This window comes from Ceratotherium simum, unplaced genomic scaffold (genome assembly GCF_057802395.1).
Source record: "Ceratotherium simum simum isolate JZ-2026a unplaced genomic scaffold, ASM5780239v1 HiC_scaffold_43, whole genome shotgun sequence".
Taxonomy (NCBI): Eukaryota; Metazoa; Chordata; class Mammalia; order Perissodactyla; family Rhinocerotidae; genus Ceratotherium; species Ceratotherium simum.
In genome coordinates, this window is record NW_028261259.1 from 7,961,476 (window position 1) to 7,979,775 (window position 18,300).

Sequence of the window (18,300 nt, forward strand, 5' to 3'; positions counted from 1 at the left end):
GAGAATTTGGGTTCACGTCCGGATTAATGTTAACATTAGTTTTAGGGCTAGGGTTGGGGTTTGTATCATGAATCCTAACCCAACTTTAGCTCTAACCCTAAACCTACCCCAAGCCCAAACACTCCCCTAGCCTAACCTAATCATATGCACACTCACTGTAACTGTAACCTAAGCCAACTCTAACACTAACTTAAAACCTAGTCCTAGCCCTAGCCTAAAGTAACCTAACCCTAGCATAACCCTAAATCTAACCCTAGTCTTAAGCGAAACCCACACCCTACGCCTGTTCCTATACTTTCCATTGTCCCCACCCTAAGGCACACACGACACTAACGTCAGACCTAACCCTAATCATACCTCTAGCCCTAACCTCAAAACCCGCCCCGTCTCAAACCATAAAAATGAATCTAGTTATAAACCTAAAGAGAATCCTAACCCTAAATGTAATAACTAAACTTAACCTAAGCCCACCCTTAACGATAACTCTTGCCATAACACTAACACTGTCACTACACCTACTCTAACTCTCACCATACCCCTACATGTAATCCAACCCTAACCTTATCCCTCGCCCTTGCTGTAGCCCTAAACCAGTCCTAACACAAACACTAGCCCTATTCCTAATCATATCCCTATTGCTAAACCTGACCTTAACTGAAACACAAACCACCTCACCTAGCCTAACCTAAACATAACCCAGTCCTAGCCTAAGCCTAACACTAACCCTACCCCAACCCTAACCTAACCTAACCTAATCTGAACACTAACTCTAAGACTAAACATAACCTAACCTAACATGAACACTAACAGTAAACCTAACCCAACCCAACCCTAACCTTAAAGCTAGCCCTAAGAATAAGCCGAACCTAAACCGGGCCCGAAATTTAACCTAACCCGAAACCTAATCCGACACTAAACCTAAACCTAATCTTATCCTGACCGAAACCTAAACCTTACCTAATCCGAAGGCAAACCTCAAAATAAAGCTAAGCCTAAACCTCATAATAACCCCAATCCTAACCTAACATAAACATGAATCAGAACCTAACCTAAACAGAACCCTAGACCTAAACCGAACCAGAACCCAACCCTACCCTAAAACTAATCCTAACCTAAGGTGAACACTAACCTAACTCGAACCCGAATCCAAACCCTAAACCTAACTCAAGCGCTAACTTGAACCTAACAATAAACCTAACCTGATACCGACACCAAACACCAACCATAACCTAAACCAAACACTAACCCTAACACTAAAACTAACGCTAACCCCAACCTAACCCGAACCAAAACATAACCTAACTTGAACTCTAAGCCAAAACCTAACAATAACCTAACCCAAACCCTAACCCTAACCATAACGTTAAGTCTAACACGAAAAATAACCTAACCGTAACCCAAATCTGAATCCTAAACCTAACCTAACTCAAACCCAAACCCAACCTGAACCCAGTCCTATCCCTTATACAAAACTAACCCACCCCAGCCTTAACCTAAGCCTAAAGCTAACCCGAACTCTAACAATAACCTGAACCCCAAACTTAACCCAGACTCTAACCCGAACTTTAACCTAACCTAAAACTATCACAAACACAAAGCCTAATCCGACCCTAACACTAACACCATCGAGAACCCAAACCTTAACTCTAATCCTAATCCAAACACTAACCTCACCTAAACCTTAACATAACCTTAACAGTAATCCTAATCCTAACCGTCCCAACAAAGCAAAACATAACCCTAACCTAACCAGAAAATGAACTCGAACCCTAGCCATAACCCTAACGCAAAAACAACCTGACCTTAAACCTAACCCAAAACTTAACATGAAAATAAACCCTAACCATATCAGCACTCCTAGCCTGAACTGTAACCTAACCTAAACCTAATCTTAGCCCAACTCTAACCTAACCTAAGCAGAACACGAACCTGAACCTAAGCCTAACACTGACTCGAACACTAGCCCTAACACTAAAACTAAACATTACCTAACCTGAACCCTATTGCTAAGCCTAACCATAACCTGAACTCTAAACATATTTCTAACCATAATGCTAACCTAACCTAATCCAAACCCAACATTACCTCTAACCTAACCTAGCCCTAAACCTAACCCTAACCTAACAAGAAACCTAAAGCTAAAGCTCAGCATTTTTCGAACCCGAAACCTAATAATAACCCTAATCCGAATACTAAGCCAAACCTCAGCCTAACCCAAATCCTAACACTAACTTGAGCGCTAACCTGAATCCTAACCTTAAAAACAACCCGAACCCGAACCTGAACCTAACACTAAGCCGAAGCCTAACCCAACCAGAACCTAAGCATAAACTGATATCAAAACCAAGCTCTGACCCTGACATTAACCCGAAAACTAACACTAACACTACACCTAACCTAACCTAAATCTAACTCGAACCCTAACACTAACCCCAACGCTAAACTGAACCTGACCACTGACCCTAACCTAACTCTAAACTGTAAAACTAACCCTACACGTAAAACAAATCTGTACCAAACCCAAACCCTAACACTAAACAGAACCATAACCTAATGCTAACCATAACCCTAACCCCAATAGTAACAGAAACCTAACACTTACACTAACCAGATGATAACCCTATGCTAACTGAACCCTAACCCTAACCTGAAATCTAACCCAAACCTGGCAATCAACCATAACACTAACGTCAACCCTAACCCTAACACTAACCTAAACTCAAACATACCATTAACGCGAATCATAACCCTATCCCTAACTAGAACCATAAACTTAACCCTAACCAGAAACATATACCTAAATATAAACCTAACACAAACCAGAAAACTAAACCAAACCATAAAACTGGCAGTAACCGGAATCCAAACATAACACTAACGCAACACTAAGAGTACCCCAAGAAATGGCTCTGGGGAGAAAAGCATGACGAAGGACACGTGTGACGCCTTCTCTTTGAGTGCAGAGGTGCCAGGCAGAGGGTGACAGGATGGCTGGATCGGCTCACCTGCTTTCTCCAAAGGAGGCTGGACAACCAGCCAAACATCCTACCTGGGCCAGGCCACTTCCAGAGGGGACAAGTTCAAGAGGACATAGCCCTGGGGATGGCTGCCAAGTTTCCTGGGGCATGTGCTGGGCCCCGTCAGAGGAGAAAGCAGCCTGGCAACGGGTGTGCCAGACATGAGATCAGGACGCCTCCCACAACCGGGTCCCTGTCCTGCCCAGGCCTCACGAGGGAGGACGATGGTCGTGGCAGTGGCGAGTGGGGTGGGGCTGCTGGCTAGCCTGCCCCAGGATGTCCCGGGAGAGGGCGCCTGGGGATGGGCTGCCACTGGAGAGGCTTGAGGGACCGACCCAGCTTGAGGCAGTCAGGGCTAGAGAGAGAATCCCACTCCGCCCTTTTCCTTAAGTCTCTTATGGCTTGCCAAACCATTAACAAGACAGGTTCGCAAGAGAAAATCATACCGAACTGAAGAATATGAGTGCATGGCAGAAACCCGGGAAAATGAGTCTCTCCACACAAAGGCAGAGATTTTCATCTTGCATCCTCTCCTGAGCTTATGAGAAAGGAGGATGTTGGGGGAGGGCATGTGGAAGTCAAGACTGGAAGAAGACAATTGTCATGCAGAGGGACATGTAATATCTTGTTGGAACCATTTCCCCTGCACCGGGGTCAGGTCCAGAAGGGACAGCACGGAGGTGACCAGCAGCCCGCATCTGTGGTGGGGCTGGCCCCGGGGCAGACGTGGGGGTGGTAGGTGGAAGTGGGATGGCGTGTGAGTTGGTACCAGCGGTGGAGGCAGCGATTCAGAGGTCAGGGATCTCTCTTTCTCTCTTTCTCACTCTCTCTGTGTCTCTGTCTCTCTTCTCTCCCTCGGAGACCCGAGGAGAGAAAGGTAGGGTGCCCTACCCACCTCATCTACCTATTCCATGGTCCCTTCTTTCTCTGGCAGCTCTCGGAACCATGTGGGCTTGGGCTCAAGCCCCTCAGGCCAAGGGTGCATGCTCGGCCACCTGGGACTAGGGCTGGCCTCGGGGGTCCTCAGTTAATGCCCCATCCTCCCACCAGGATCTGGCCGGCTGGGGCATCCCTCAGCAACTACCAGCTGCAGCTGAATGAACCCCACCCTTCTTGACTTGGCTTCAGTTGCTGTCTCCCTCACCTCCCACATTTCCTCACAGATAGCAGGCCGCATCACTTCCTTGGAAGGGTAGGTCTGCCCAGGGTGGCCACAGTCAGACTGGGGTTCGAGCTCAAGGTTCTTCCTAGGCCAGTTGTTTTGTCCTGGGTCTCATTTCTTTCTGCAAAGACAAAGCCATGGCCTCACCCCACGCCTAGACTTGGCGACTGCAGCCAGGTGCAGGAAAGGCTCTGTGGAGACAAAAGGGCCAAGACAGGCATATGGCAAAGCAGGAAGTGCAGCGCCAGCAGCCCGTAGGCATTTGGGAGTCTATGCCAAACTGGGCAAGCCCTTCCGGGGTCAGTTCCCAGCCTCCTCTCTGGCGTTGGGAAAGCCTGGCCTTCCTAGGGCCCAGGCCATGGTTCTGGGGAGAAATCTGCAATGGAAGGCACCCGTGAGGCCCTCTGCCTGAGGTCGCAAGTGTCACGCCCAGGGCAACTGCAAGCCTGGCTCTGCTTGCCAGCTTTATCAAAAGAAGTCTGGCCAAAAAGCCGAACCTGGCACCTGGGCCAGGCCCCTTCCGAGGGGACAAGTTGTGGAGGACATAGCCCTGGGCACGTCTGCCAAGTCTCCTGGGGCGTGTGCTGGGCCCCGTCAGAGGAGGAAGCAGCCCGGGAAGCGGTGTGAGAGACCAGAGATCAGGCAGCCTCCCACATCCAGGTCCCTCTCCTCCCCAGGAATCCCAAGGGAGGACGATGGTCTTGGCAGTGGCGAGAGGGGTGGTGCGGGCACTGAGCCTGCACTTGCATGCCCCAGGAGAGGGCGCCGGGGGATGGGCTGGCCCTGGCCAGGTCTGAGGGACCGACACAGATAAGGGTTGTTGGGGGCAGAGAGAGAATGCCCCTCCGCCATTTCCCTTCAGGTTCTCATGGCTGGCCAAATAATTAACAAGACAGGTTCAATGGTGCAAATCAGACCCAGCTGAAGAACATGTGTCCATGAGAGAAACCCGGGAAACTGAGTCTCTCCACACAATGGCAGAGACTCTCATCTTGCATCCTCTCCTGAGCTAATGACAAAGGTGGATGTCGTGGGTGGGCCTGTGGGATGGGAGAAGGGAGGGAGACGATTGTCATGCAGAGGGACATGTAAAGGCTTGTCTGAACAGTTTCCCCTGCAATGGGGTCAGGTCTGGAAGGGAAGGCATGGAGGTGACCAGGAACCGGCCTCTCTGTGGTGGGGCTGGCCCTGGGGCAGGCGTGGGGGTGGTGGGTGCAAGTGAGATGGCGTGTGAGTTGGCACCAGCCAGCGGTGGAGGCAGCGACTCAGAGGTCATGGATCTCTCTGTCTCTCCCTCTCTCTCTCTCTCTCTCCCCCTTGGGGACCTGAGGAGAGGAAGGTGGCACACCCTGCCCACCTTGCCTACCTCCCCCATAGGCCCTTCTTTCTCTGGCCACTCCGGGAGCCCTGCGGGCTTGGGTTCAACCCCAGACACCCCCGCACAGGTCAAGGGTGCATGCACGACCGCCGGGGCCTAGGGCTGGCCGCGGGGGTCCTCAATGAAGGCCCCGCCCTCCCTCCAGGCTTGGACAGGCGGGGGCGGACCTCTGGCGCCACACTGTTGCAGCTGTTCCATCGCCGCCCTTCTGGACTTGGCTTCAGCTGTTGTCTCCCTCCCCTCCCCCACTCCCACTCAGTTGAAGGCCGCTTCTCTTCCTTGGAAGCATTGCTTTGGCCCTGATGGCCACAGACGTACTGGGCTTCAAGCTCAAGGCTCTGCCTGGGCCAGCTGCTTCATCCAGCGGCTCATTTGTTCCTGGAAAGACAAAGCCATGGCCTCACCCCACGCCTGTACTTTGCGACTGCAGCCAGGCCAGGTGTAGGAAAGGCTCTGTGGAGTCAGAAGGGCCGAGAGAGGCAGATGGCACCACAGGGCTAGAGAGCCAGGGCCAAACTGGGCAAGCCCTTCTGGCGACAGCTCCCAGCCTCCTCCCTGGAGTCGGGAAGGCCTGGCCTTCCTGGTGCCCAGGCCACGGATCCGGGGAGAAATCCGCCATGGAGGGCACGCAGGAGGCCCTCTGCCTGAGGTCGCAGATGTCACGTCCAGGGCACTGTAAGCCTGGCTCGGGTTGCCTGCTTCATCCCAAGGAGGCTGGCCAACCAGCCGAACCTGACACCTGGGCCAGGCCCCTTCCAAGGGGATGAGTTCCAGAGGAGATAGCCCTTGGGATGGCTGCCAAGTCTCCTGGGGCGTGTGCTGGGGCCCCGTCAGAGGAGAATCAGCCTGGCAAGCGGTGTGCCAGACCTGAGATCTGGCGGCCTCCCATACCTGGGTCCCTGTCATGCCCAGGCTTCCCGAGGGAGGACGATGGTCGTGGCAGTGGCAAGTGGGGTAGGGCTGGCACCAAGCCTGCCCTTGGATTTTCTGGGAGAGGCACCGAGGGATGGACTGCCCCTGGCCACGTCTGAGGGACCGACCCAGCTCGGGGCTGCCGGGGGCCAACCACAGCATGTCCACAGCCCTCTCTGCAGATACAAGCACCAGGCAAGCCCCTGCCATGGCTGATCCCATTAGTCCCTACAAGATCACCATGAAATTTATCCTCCCCCCCAACATTTCAGAAGAGCAAACTGAGTCTCCGAGAGATGTGGGGATTTGCCCAAGGTACACAGCTTGCAGTGGGCAGAGTCTCCACTGTGCAGAGGGGTGAGTGGCTACTCACCTAGTAAACAGCAGGTCCAGGACCCGGTGGGATGTGTCTAAGGCCGAGTAGTTGACCATGAAGGTGGTGAAGCTGGAGATGTTCCTACTCAGGAAAGCTGGTGCAATGGACTCTGTCAGCTTCTCCATCATGCCTGCCTGGAGGCCACGCATCCTGCAGGCCTCATTTAAATTCACAGTGGACTCATCCTCACACTGGGGGAGAGGAGGAGGAACATACAGTCAGTGACATCATGGTGAACCACCAGGAGGAATGACGTTTCTCTCTACCCTCCTGTGTAGCTTGTGGGGAGGAGTGGAGGTCCAGATTCCTTTGGGAGTGGGACTGTGGGGCAACGTAGCGAGAAAATTCTGGGGCAGAAGGGTCCCAGGAGAATCTCATATTTGAGTCTGGATTCTACTACTGCCTTGATCATCTCAGGGTCCTGGGTGTGATGACACCTCTGCACCCACACTCACCTCAGACCAGCCCTGGTCACTGATGGACTGGTGCACCTGTGTCCACTCCAGGGAGATGGCAAACTGGAAACCATCCACCAGCTCCTCGACCATCTCCTGGGTGCAGCTCTGCAGTGACAGTGCCCAGCAGTCAGGCCAGGAGGGATCAGGGGCCTGCCTGGACTTTGCCACAGTGGGAAACTCCACCACAGATCAGGCACAGAGGGGAATCTGCATAGACTCCACCAGGGAAGGAATACGAGGACACCTTGAGGGCCCAGCATTCACATGCGGATAGAGGAGGTTGGTCTCCAGCGCTCACCTTCCTCTCCTGCAGCCAAGATCTTGAGTATGAACATGACACACTGTCCGACTACCACCATCTAGCATCCTGCTCCTGCCCAGGCTGGGTCCTCCTCATCCTCAGCTTCCCTAACTCCACCTCCCCCCCACACACACAATGAGTGTCAAGGGGTGTGGGGCTGTCCTTTTGGGATCACATTTCTGGCCTGACCTAGAGTGGTCTGCCCTGGCCTACAGTGTTACCTCATGGTTCCTCCTGCCAAAAGGTCACACACATTCGCAGTGAGGGTTGAGCCAATGTCTAAAGCGACTTAACACGCTCTTTTCCTTGGCTTTCCGGGGGCCAGAGCCACGGAAAGTCACGGGACAACACAAGAACATCCTGCTGTGTCGAGTGTCTCCACTCAAATGAACTCGACAGGAGGCTGTGATTACAATGTGGGTGCCTGGTAACCAGAGTTCTAAGTTCTGTTGGGTGCTGTCACCAAGGAAGTGAGGTCACTTCTTCAAGGTTCTATTACTTGGCCCCATCCTTCAATCAGACCCACTCAAAGCCCCCGCTAAGCTGTTGGCTGGTCTCCCTCCTTGTCCATGTCATCTCCATCACTGTACACAAATACCCATCACCACCCTCCCCACAGCAACTTGGGAGTTTATCCAGGCCCCAGCTTTGAGGAGACAGAGCTGAGATCAGACCTCTTTTTTCCTACCAGTTATATGTCCTGGAAAAGCTGCTGTGCCTCTCAAGATCTCCCCAGTCTCCCAAGCCGCACAATGAGGATTGGGCTAAAAACAGCTTCCTAGGGACATCATCAGGTGTATATGTAATAATACGTACAACACCTGTGGGCTGGCGTCACATGTGTCTAATGCACACACTTAGAGATGGAGGAAGTATAAGGAGTAGGACATCACATAGAATACCAGTCAGAACTTCTCTAAGTCCCAGATGTGTCATCTTTGGTGAGTCACTGCCGCTCAGAGCCTCATTTTCAGGTCTGCATCCTGAGGGGTTGAAATTAGAGGAAATTCAGACATTGTGATCCACTGGCATTAACCCTTCCACGGTCCCCTGTTTTACTCAGAATCAGTCCCAAGAGGCTCATTGTGGCCTATGTGGTGGGAACCTCCACAATGTTCCCAATGCTCCCTGCCTCCTGGAGTGCACATCTTTGTGTCACCACTAAGTGGTCAGTATCTGGCTTCTGAACAACAGAACACAGCCAAGGTGATGGGATGTCACTTCCAAGTTTTAATTACAAAACTTCTGTCACTTCCTGCTTACTGGCTTACTTGGGTTCCCTACTTACCTCCCTCCTTCTGTTTCCATCTCTCTCTCTCTCTCTTGCTCGCTCTTACTCTCGCTCTCACTCTCTATCAAATCACCAGAACTGGGAGAGCAAGTGCTGATGTTTTCAGTTGCACTATGTAGAGGTTCCATAGGAGAGAACTGAGGGAGTGTCCAGCCAACAGAGCTCAGACTCTCAGTCCAAATGAAACCTGACAAAACCCATGGGAGTGAACTTGGGTGGGAATCCTCCCCTATTTGAGCCCTGTTGCGACCACAGCCCCTTCTTCACAGAGACTTTGAGGCAGAGGCACCCAGCTAAGCCATGCCTGATGCTTGGCTAACAGAAATTGTGAGATGTTAAATATTTGTACTTTATAGGTGGCAGGATTTGGAGTAATGTTGTCACAGAGGAACAGAAAGTAACAGTCTACCATGTCCCAGGATCCAGCCTGATCACCCTCCTCTCTCCACTCCTTTCTCTTCTCAGGCTCCCTCCAGCCACACTGGCCACATTTCTAACCTTCCCTAGCCAAACTCGCTTCTTCCTGTGAGTCTCTGCACCAGGGAGCCTTCTCCTTGACCCACTAACTGTTCCCAGACAGATGCAGGGGTGCTTACACTTGTCATTCTGGTCACAGCAAAGGTCTGAAATGCCTCAGGGCAGCCTTTCAGAAGCTCCTAGCACAGTCTCTAACATCACAGATCTCACATCCAGAAGAACATTACATGATTTCCTCCTCCTTCCTCTCATTGAGATAAAATGAGTGCATGAGGAAGGGCTGTCTGCTTTGGCTGAAGCAGAGACAACTCCTTCTGGTTATAGCAGGCTCACGACTGTCTCTTCCAGGCCAAATTTTTCCCACCATGAGTCCATTGTTTAAGGAAATCATCATTCCCTCTCTTTCATGGGTCTGGTTTCCCCAAAACACAGTGAACCATCCCCTCTCCCTGTGCGGCATCACCATAAACCCACAGCCAGAAGATAAGCACCAGGTTACAACACCACCAGATCCTGAATTCAGTCACTGCTGAGACCCTCCCATCAGTGTTGTCATTCAATCGTGACTCCTGAGGACACCTTTCCCCTGAGACCCACTCCCAGCCTGTTCTCAGCTTCTTACAGTAACACTGAGATTCCATCAGAGTCCTCCCAACCTGCGCAAGAAACATTCTGAAATGTTCTCTTTATTAATTTTCAGGGACTGGGGACATTGGTAGATGTAATTTGAGTGTGTATGTGCAGTAGTTTCTATGCACGTATTCTATTTTTCAGACAGATAAAATAGTGTGGCTACTCAAGGAACCAAGAAAATGGATAACTGATCAAATTTTTTCATGATGTGAAGTCTTTAGAGAGTAAATGTCATGGTTAAGAGCACAGAATATGGAGCTAACACCTCAAGTCCAAATTCCATCTCAATCCCTTATTAGATATTTGTATTGACTGAATTATTTACCTGATTGGTGCTGTTTTTTCATCTCTCAGTTGGCAATAATGATCAGCATACTTATTTTGTAGGTTTATGGAGAGTATTAAAGGAGTTAATGTTTGAAAAATGCTTGGAACACCTAGTGTATTACTGGTGTTGTACCTATATATTAGAAATAAAATTTAGAAATTCTTCTGACACTGCCTGTGAGCCCCAGAGGGTGAGACTGTTGCCTGGATGTATGTAGAAAGCACTCCATGACATACGATGAATAAATGAGTGAACAACATTGGCGAATGCATAACCAATGTCACCTATGTCACCCTACAGGCATTCCCAAGCTGAACCACACGCAGACATTCCTGCTGTGTCCTGCATCACAGTCCCTGGGGGAATGACTGGGGTTTCTTGGACCCTGGTAACCGTGCCCACTAAAGGTTCTTTTCTGTCAGCAAACCCCAGTCTTTGTCCAATTGCTGCAGCTCACAGGGTCTGTGCTCTGATCCTTTTCTTCAGTAGAGGGAGAAGTGCCATCCCAAGAGCTGGGCACACGCAGAGCCTGAGCCTTGGAGAAAATGATTCCCTGGCCCTGGGGCAGGTAGAAGAGCACAGGAACAGAGTGGGATTTGGGGAAAATCCTCCAGGTGTTGTCAGAAGGGATGGAGGCAGGGGATGTGTCAGCAAGGACTGGTCTGGTTGGTGGGCCTTGGTTGTTAAATAGTAGGGGGGCTGGGAAGTTTCGTAGGTTCTAGCATAATACAATCAATATGACGATCATGAAATCAGAATCAGCCTAATTAAGGCCAAATTAACCCAATGTCAGCTGTTCCCTGACTCTCTAAACCAGTAGTGACTTATAATAAGGGTATTCGTGATCTATCATCTCCTTTTCATTGATTGGCTAGAGTAATTATTCTTTACATAGCCTGTCTATTTTTACATAGTAAAGAAAAAGTGAGTTTTAAAACAACCCTCCTTGGAAAAGTCTCCCTTACATATTGAATTAATAACAGAAGCCAGGACAGGAAATTCACCACTTATCTTGAGCTTTAGTCTCTGGTTTTAGATCTTCCTAACTGGTAATTTACCTAGACTTCTGTCTTCTTTCTTGAGATTAGTCCACTTAGGACTAAGTAAGAGTGCAACCTCAAACCATGTGAGAAGTGGTGGGACTCTAGGAAGAAGTTTGTTTCATTCTGTCAGTGTGTGTGTGTGCGTGTGTGTGTATGAGACTTCTTGCTGCATCTGGCAGTGTGGGCCAGTGTAGACTCCTTTTCTAGGGAAAAAATTTCCCTAATCACTTTCTCTGGGCTTTCTTTTCACTGATGGCTTCACCAGCACTGTCCAATAGTAACATTAAGCACTCTATATTCTGGAATTTAAATATTTTTAATAGCCACATTTTAAAAAATGAAAACAAACAAGTGAAACTAATTTTAATAGTATATTTTAACCCACTATAACCAAGATATTATCAATGTGGGTGCAGTCTATACAAAACTTAATAATGAGAGTTTACATTTTTTTCCTGAGTTTCATAAATCCAGTGTGTACTTCCCACTTACAGTACAATCTCCATTTGTAAGTTGAGTTTTTGCAGACATACATTCTCTGCACTGAGATTTAATGTTCACAGTTTTCAAATAAGAGTCACTAGGAGTGGGGTGGATGATAATTTCACTACTGATTTAAGCTCTAATGGAGCTATGAACACCAACTGGTCAATGGGTTAATCAAATGAATAGTCATATAGTATAGAAGAATGGTATGATTTGGGATTTAGAAAAAGACTGGGGACCGTGTGTCCTGACAGGGAGCTCCAAGGATTTTGTTGTTGAGAGTGACAAGGACAAAAAGAGAATAAAGTCATACACATGAGTGTCTAACAACATGGGGGGAAGAAATGACCTGCCGTAGTCCTGAGTTTTGACCTTGTGGTTTCTTTTCTTGACCCAAATCTCTTTGATGATGTCCCAGGACATAGGTTAGATTAATCTCTACAGGGAGAGAGGGAGAGTAGAAGTACAAGGCATCTGACATAATTGTCCTGGGAAGGCAGGCTTCATTTGCAACTCTGATCCACTTTCACAATTTATTTTTATAGGGTAAGAGGAAAAGAAGTATGATGGTCCAATCATCACAGAGGAAGTGAAATGATTGTGGAAAGCAATCTAAACCAAAGCCTGGTTTGAGCATCTCCATCCCTTTGAGAATGTACAGTTACATATTCAAAAGGCCAGTTACTAAAATCACATCCTATCCTGGAAATGAGGTCAGATGTCAGCAAAGGGCGGAAACCTTGGAGCAGCCCCAACAACTCTGCTGGCAGAAGAGACTGCAAGGTCTACAGGCCTGCAGAGTACAGGAGAACTGTTAAGTGCTTTGGACCTTGTCAAAGCCCTGCCCAACCTTACACCTAGTAGCACAGGTGTATCCCTGCCAGGTGAGCTCGCAGGTGTTCTGAACTCCAGTCCCATGCCCACCCCTGCCTGGTCTCAGATTCGGCAGAGATGATCCCAGGAGCTGGTCTGTACATCCCACAGCTCCTTTGCAAACGGCTTCTGGTGACTGAGGAAGATATCAGGAAACAGGAAGGGAAAGTGAAGACGGAAAGACACAGACTGGCGGTAGCACTGATGCAGACACACTCGCTAGCGAGGCAGGGTGAGTGAGGGGCCAAGAAGGACATCCCGACAAACAAGATGAAGAAAACAGAAGACGGCGCAGATGACATGGAGCTCACACTACATTAATGCCTCTGCAGGGGTCCTGATGTCTTCTTGCTTTGAGCTCTTGAAACTTTAATACATACCAATAATTTTCTTTTCTTTGATTTCTTTGCATGACAGAGAATATACAGACAGTGATCCTTCGGAGGTGAGAGATTGGGTTTGAGTTGAGGAGAGAAAGGAGATCTTTCCTTCTCATTTTGTTCTCTCATTTTCCTTTACTGAGTGTTATCTATTTGTATTTTAAGACCAAGAGTTATCACAATCAGGGGATTCCTTAGAGATTTGCCCTCACAGTCACAGAGAAAACATACGTAGTCCAAATGGATTGTCCTTTTTGTGTAATATTGCAATAGATTCCAACATAACATTTCACTAAAGAGCTGTTATAGCTGTCTTCTCAAAAAAGATACCTACTTCTGGGTCTCTATTTTTCTGGTATTTGTTGCATGTTGAATCACAGTTGCATATAATGAAATACTGGATTGTCCCTGTTTTTAGATTTATATGTGTTGGAAATTTGATTCATGAAAATTGATATGCCATTGTGGCATCATGCTGTCAGGAGAACGACTGTTTTCAGCATCACAAGTCTCACAATAAGCCAGTGTGTTGGGATTTGTCTATTTGTCTGATCGAGTATGTTGCACTCTTCAAATCCTCTGTATCATTACTTACTTTTGTCCCACAGATTTATCAGTTTCTGAGAGCAATGTGTTAAACAATAATAGAGTATCTTAGTATTTATATCTTCCCTAAAAAATGAGTTACCTTTTAGCTAAATCTTCTCTCCTCTATTCTTCCATGTGGTAATCATCTGGAATTTTCGCTCGAATGTGTTTTTAATGTCTTGTTTTAAAACTAATACTAAATTAGACAGACGTTTTTTCCTTTCCTCATGACTCCTGTTATGTTTTCCTGGGTTCACATTTCTTCTTCCTGATGTACATTCTTTACCGGTTCTTTCACTGCAGGCCTGTGGGAGGTCAACTATGAGTCTGTTTGTAAGTCAGAAAACGTCTTTCTTTCTTTGACACATAGTTTGAATAGGTGTTTAATTTAGCTTTGTAGTAATTTTTTTCCTTCTTTGTCAAGTTATTTAATATTTCTGAGCCTCCACATCTTTAGCTTAAAATGGGAATAAATCCCTAAAATTGTGACTGTAACTGAGATAATACACGCAGAGCTTTCCAGTCATGTTGCTTAGAAGAAATTAGTCAATAATGATAACTATTGTCAAACATTATAATGATATTATAATAATAAATATATAATAATATATTAATGTATAATGATAATTATACATTAATTTATAATTATAATGTACAGTATATAAGGTATAATGTATGCAATGTATAATAATAATATATTAATATTATTAATCATTAGAATCTTCATAGTGTGCATTCTCAGAGAATCTCTGCTTCAGATTGAGAATGTGAAGCTCACACACAAAAAGTCTGAGAGAGTGCCATGACTGTGACTTTAATTCTCAGCCCTTGAGTATCTTCAGCTGTGGTCGTCTGCACAGTGTGTACAGATGATGTAATCTGTTCCCACAGACCCACTGCAGAAGAGCGCAGTCTGCCTCATGCCTGGGATGCTCTGGGCTGCTTGTTGGGGAGCCTCTGCTGTGAGGCTAGATGGACTCTGTATAGAGAAAGATGAAAAAAGACACTTTCTTTTCCCTCAGATTTCTCCCAACGAGTATTATTCACTTTTACATCCAGAGCAGATACTCTCTTCCCAGAGCCTTGGTGTTTCTCTGGGATTCAGGCTTCCCAGACACCTAGTCATTTCAGCTCCCAAGGCCCAAGGGGACTGCAGAATCATGTCTCACCCACTCCTCCCATCTTGGCCTGTTTCCCGTCACGGAGGACCCATGAGTAGGGAGAGGATCCATCGAGGGAGATTGATCTGGAAGTCCTGGTGAATCTGAGCTTCAGAGAATGAAGCAGAAAAGCGGAACCTGAGACTGCCAGTGCTTCAGTGGGGGAGGAATATGGAGGAACCGAGAGGGGTGTGATGGCTGCACAGAGTCAAGGGGAGGGATGTTCTAAATTTTCCTAAGAAGGGAAACCTTGCACTGAAGTGGGGATTCGATTTTACATGATGGCAACATTTGTGCTGGTTTCACCAATTCTGGTGTCCCTGAGGGATGAACTGCTGTGACACCACAGGACAGAAGTTGCAGTCACTTTCAGGACTTAAGGAAGGTGAAACCTTTCAGCTTAGTCCCCTGTGAGCCAGTCAGGGGCCAAGTCTAGAAAGGCTCAGAGCCTGTGTCCGTCCAATGTGGTTTCTTTCTGTTCCAGTCAAGCTCCTCTGGACCCCAGCTGGGAAAAAGGGACCTCAGATCTAGTCATATCTATTCATCACAGCTTCCGTAAGTCGCCATGAGGCAGGTAATAGCCCAGGCGTCATCACTGGACCTCATAGTCACCCTCCTTCTTCCGCTGGCAGACAGTGACTTGTGAGGTGTGGAGAGCGCATCAGAATGGTCCAGTCAGCTGCCCAGTATGGGAGACTCCAGGGGAAGGAGATGCCAAAGCCACAGAGACCCGATGCCTCCTGTGTCTCCCTCTTCCTTTTTTACACTTAATTTTCACCCTCAGTCCTTCTTTTCCTTGCCTTTTCCCTCATTCAGCTCTCTCTCCCTCTCTTTCCCCTACATGTTCTAGCTTAATTGAGGTATTAACGACATACAGAAAACTGCAAACATTTAAAGTGAACAATTTGATACAATTTTGATTATAACTTATTGAATCATCACCACAATCAAGAAAAGGAACACTATCGTCCCCAAATTTACTCATGCTCATTTTAATTCCTCCTTCCCTGCCGTTTGCAAACACATTCTCCTTCCCAGGCAACGAGTGATCTGGTATATGTCCCTATAGATTTTACTAAAATGTTTATAAATGGGATCACATACTATGTACTCATGTTTTACTGGCTTCTTTCACTCAGCATAATTATTTTGACATTTATGCTTGTCATTGCCTGTACTATGAATTCATTCCTATCCCCAACTCTTCCCTGGCAGCACTGTGCACACACCCAAGCACTTCCCATGTTGGTGTGAGAGCCAATAGTAATGCTGCATCCCCAAAAGTAGGAATGCGCCTTGGTGCAATTCTGGGAGGGGTTGGCAGGAGCCCTGGACCTGCACATGAATGCTTTCCTGGATGGTTGGAAAGCGCACCGTGCCACTGCAGTCCCAATGATTGGCCAATGCTCAGAACCCATGAAGAAGCCCTACCCACCAAACACAGAGGCTGGCACGAGCATAAGTAAAGGCAGCAGCAGATATACACGCACATGCAAATGCTTTCCATGGTGGCACAAATACCCATAGTAGTGCTGCGGTCTCACAACTGTGCACGTGCCTCCAGGTGGCGGCAGCTCTGAGCCCAGTGGGAATGCTTTACCAGCGAGTGGAAACACCCACTGTACCCACGCAACTTTCAGCATATGGGGTGGGATCAGAAACACAGCTCATGCTTCCCCCACAGCGGTAGCAGGTGGAATCTGCGAACTGATACTACCACAAATACACAGGCAAAAGATTAGTTCATCAAACACCATAAGAAACTACAGTAACAATTCAGGGCAGAAGGAAATGACAAATCTCCAGAAACGAAACTTGAAGTCACAGAAATTTACAATCTAAATGACAGAGTTCAAAATAACTGTCATAAAGAAACTCACCAAGTTACAAGAATGTTCAGACAGTTCGATGAACTCAGGAATAAAATTAATGTGGAAAAGGAATACTTCATCAAAGAGACTGAAGCTATTAAAAAAAAACAAGCAGAAAATCTGGATATGAAGAACATAATTAAAAAGATAAAAAAGAATCTAGAATCCTTAAAAAATAGAGCTGATATTATGGATGAAAGAATTAGTGATTTAGAGGATAGAAATATAGAAATTCTTCCAGTAGACGAGGAGAGAGAACTCTGATTTTTAAAAAAGGAAGGAATTCTTGGAGAAATATACGACTCAATTATAAAAGCAACATAAGAATTATACGTATTCCAGAGGGAGAAGAGAGGCAGAAAGGAGCAGAGAGCTTGTACAAAGAAATAATAGCTGAGAACTTCCCAAACCTGAGGAAGAACCGGACTTACAAATACATGAAGCCAACAGAACGACTAATAACATCAACAATAAAAGACCTTCTCCAAGGCATATAATAGTAAAATTGGCAAAAGCCAATGACAAAGAAAAAATATTAAGGGAAGCAAGACAGAAGAAAATAACCTACAAAGGAACACCTATCAGGCTTTCAGCATATTTCTTGGCAGAAACTTTACAGGCAAGGAAAGAATGGAATGATATATTAAAAATACTGAAAGACAAAAACTTTCAGCCAAGAATACTCTATCCGGTGAAATGATCCTTATGATACAATGGAGAAATAAAAGTTTTCCCAGATAAACAAAGGTTGATGGAGTTCAACGCCACTAGATCTCCCATACAAGCAATGATCAAGAACGTCCTCATACCCGAAATAAAAAGAAGGCATATGTCTACAAAGCTTTGAGCAAAGAGATAAATAGACAGACAAAATCAGAGAGCTAAAGCTCTGTTTCACAACAGGGTAGCAAATACTTAATTATAACTTAAAAGAAGAAGGGAAGGAAAGCATCAAAAGTAACTATAAACACTTCAACTTAGTCACAAACTAACAACACAAAAATGAATAACTTGTGACAACAATAACTCAGAAGGAGAAGAGGAAAGCGATGGAACCTGCTTAGGCTAATGGAGATAAGAGGCTATCAGAAGATGGACTATCTCATCTATGAGTTCTTCATACAAACCCCACAGTAACCAGCAAACAAAAAATCAGAGCAGAGCCATAGATCATAAAAAAAGAGACAACCTCCATGAAAACCCACAAAGTGAAATGGTAGTCAGAAACACAAAGGAAGAGAAACAATGAAAATATAGATTAGGTGGGATTAAGCCCTCAAGTATCAATAATCACTCTAAATGTAAATCGCTTGAATTCTCCAATCAACAGACACAGAGTGGTGGGGTGGATTAGAAAACAAGACCCAACAATATGCTGCCTCCAGGAAACACATCTCAGCTCTAAAAGAAAACAGGCTCAGAATGAAGAGATGGGAGTAAATACTCCAATCAAATGGCAAATAAAAGAAAGTAGGTGTTGCCATAGTTATATCAGACAAAGCAGACTTCAAGATAAAAAAGACTATGAGAGACAAAGGGGGCAGTATATAATGACAAAGGGACTTT

The 18,300-nt window shown here is 46.8% G+C and overlaps 1 protein-coding gene and 1 pseudogene across 1 annotated transcript in view; one reads left to right on the top strand and one right to left on the bottom strand.

The window, feature by feature from the left end:
* Positions 1-2,603: 2,603 nt before the first annotated feature.
* The window catches only part of LOC147911521 (ral guanine nucleotide dissociation stimulator-like), a 28,335-nt gene continuing 12,638 nt past the window's right edge, over positions 2,604-18,300 (bottom strand). Inside the window, exons 7-9 of the mRNA XM_087428102.1 lie at positions 7,301-8,587; positions 6,843-7,036; positions 2,604-4,370 (exon numbers count right to left, since the gene is read on the bottom strand). Of these exons, the coding sequence (XP_087284228.1) occupies positions 4,334-4,370; positions 6,843-7,036; positions 7,301-7,393 (324 nt within the window). The 5' untranslated portion in view covers positions 7,394-8,587 and the 3' untranslated portion in view covers positions 2,604-4,333. The remainder of the gene's footprint in view (positions 4,371-6,842; positions 7,037-7,300; positions 8,588-18,300) is intronic.
* Positions 12,190-13,228, top strand: LOC147911522 (methyl-CpG-binding domain protein 3-like 1; annotated as a pseudogene).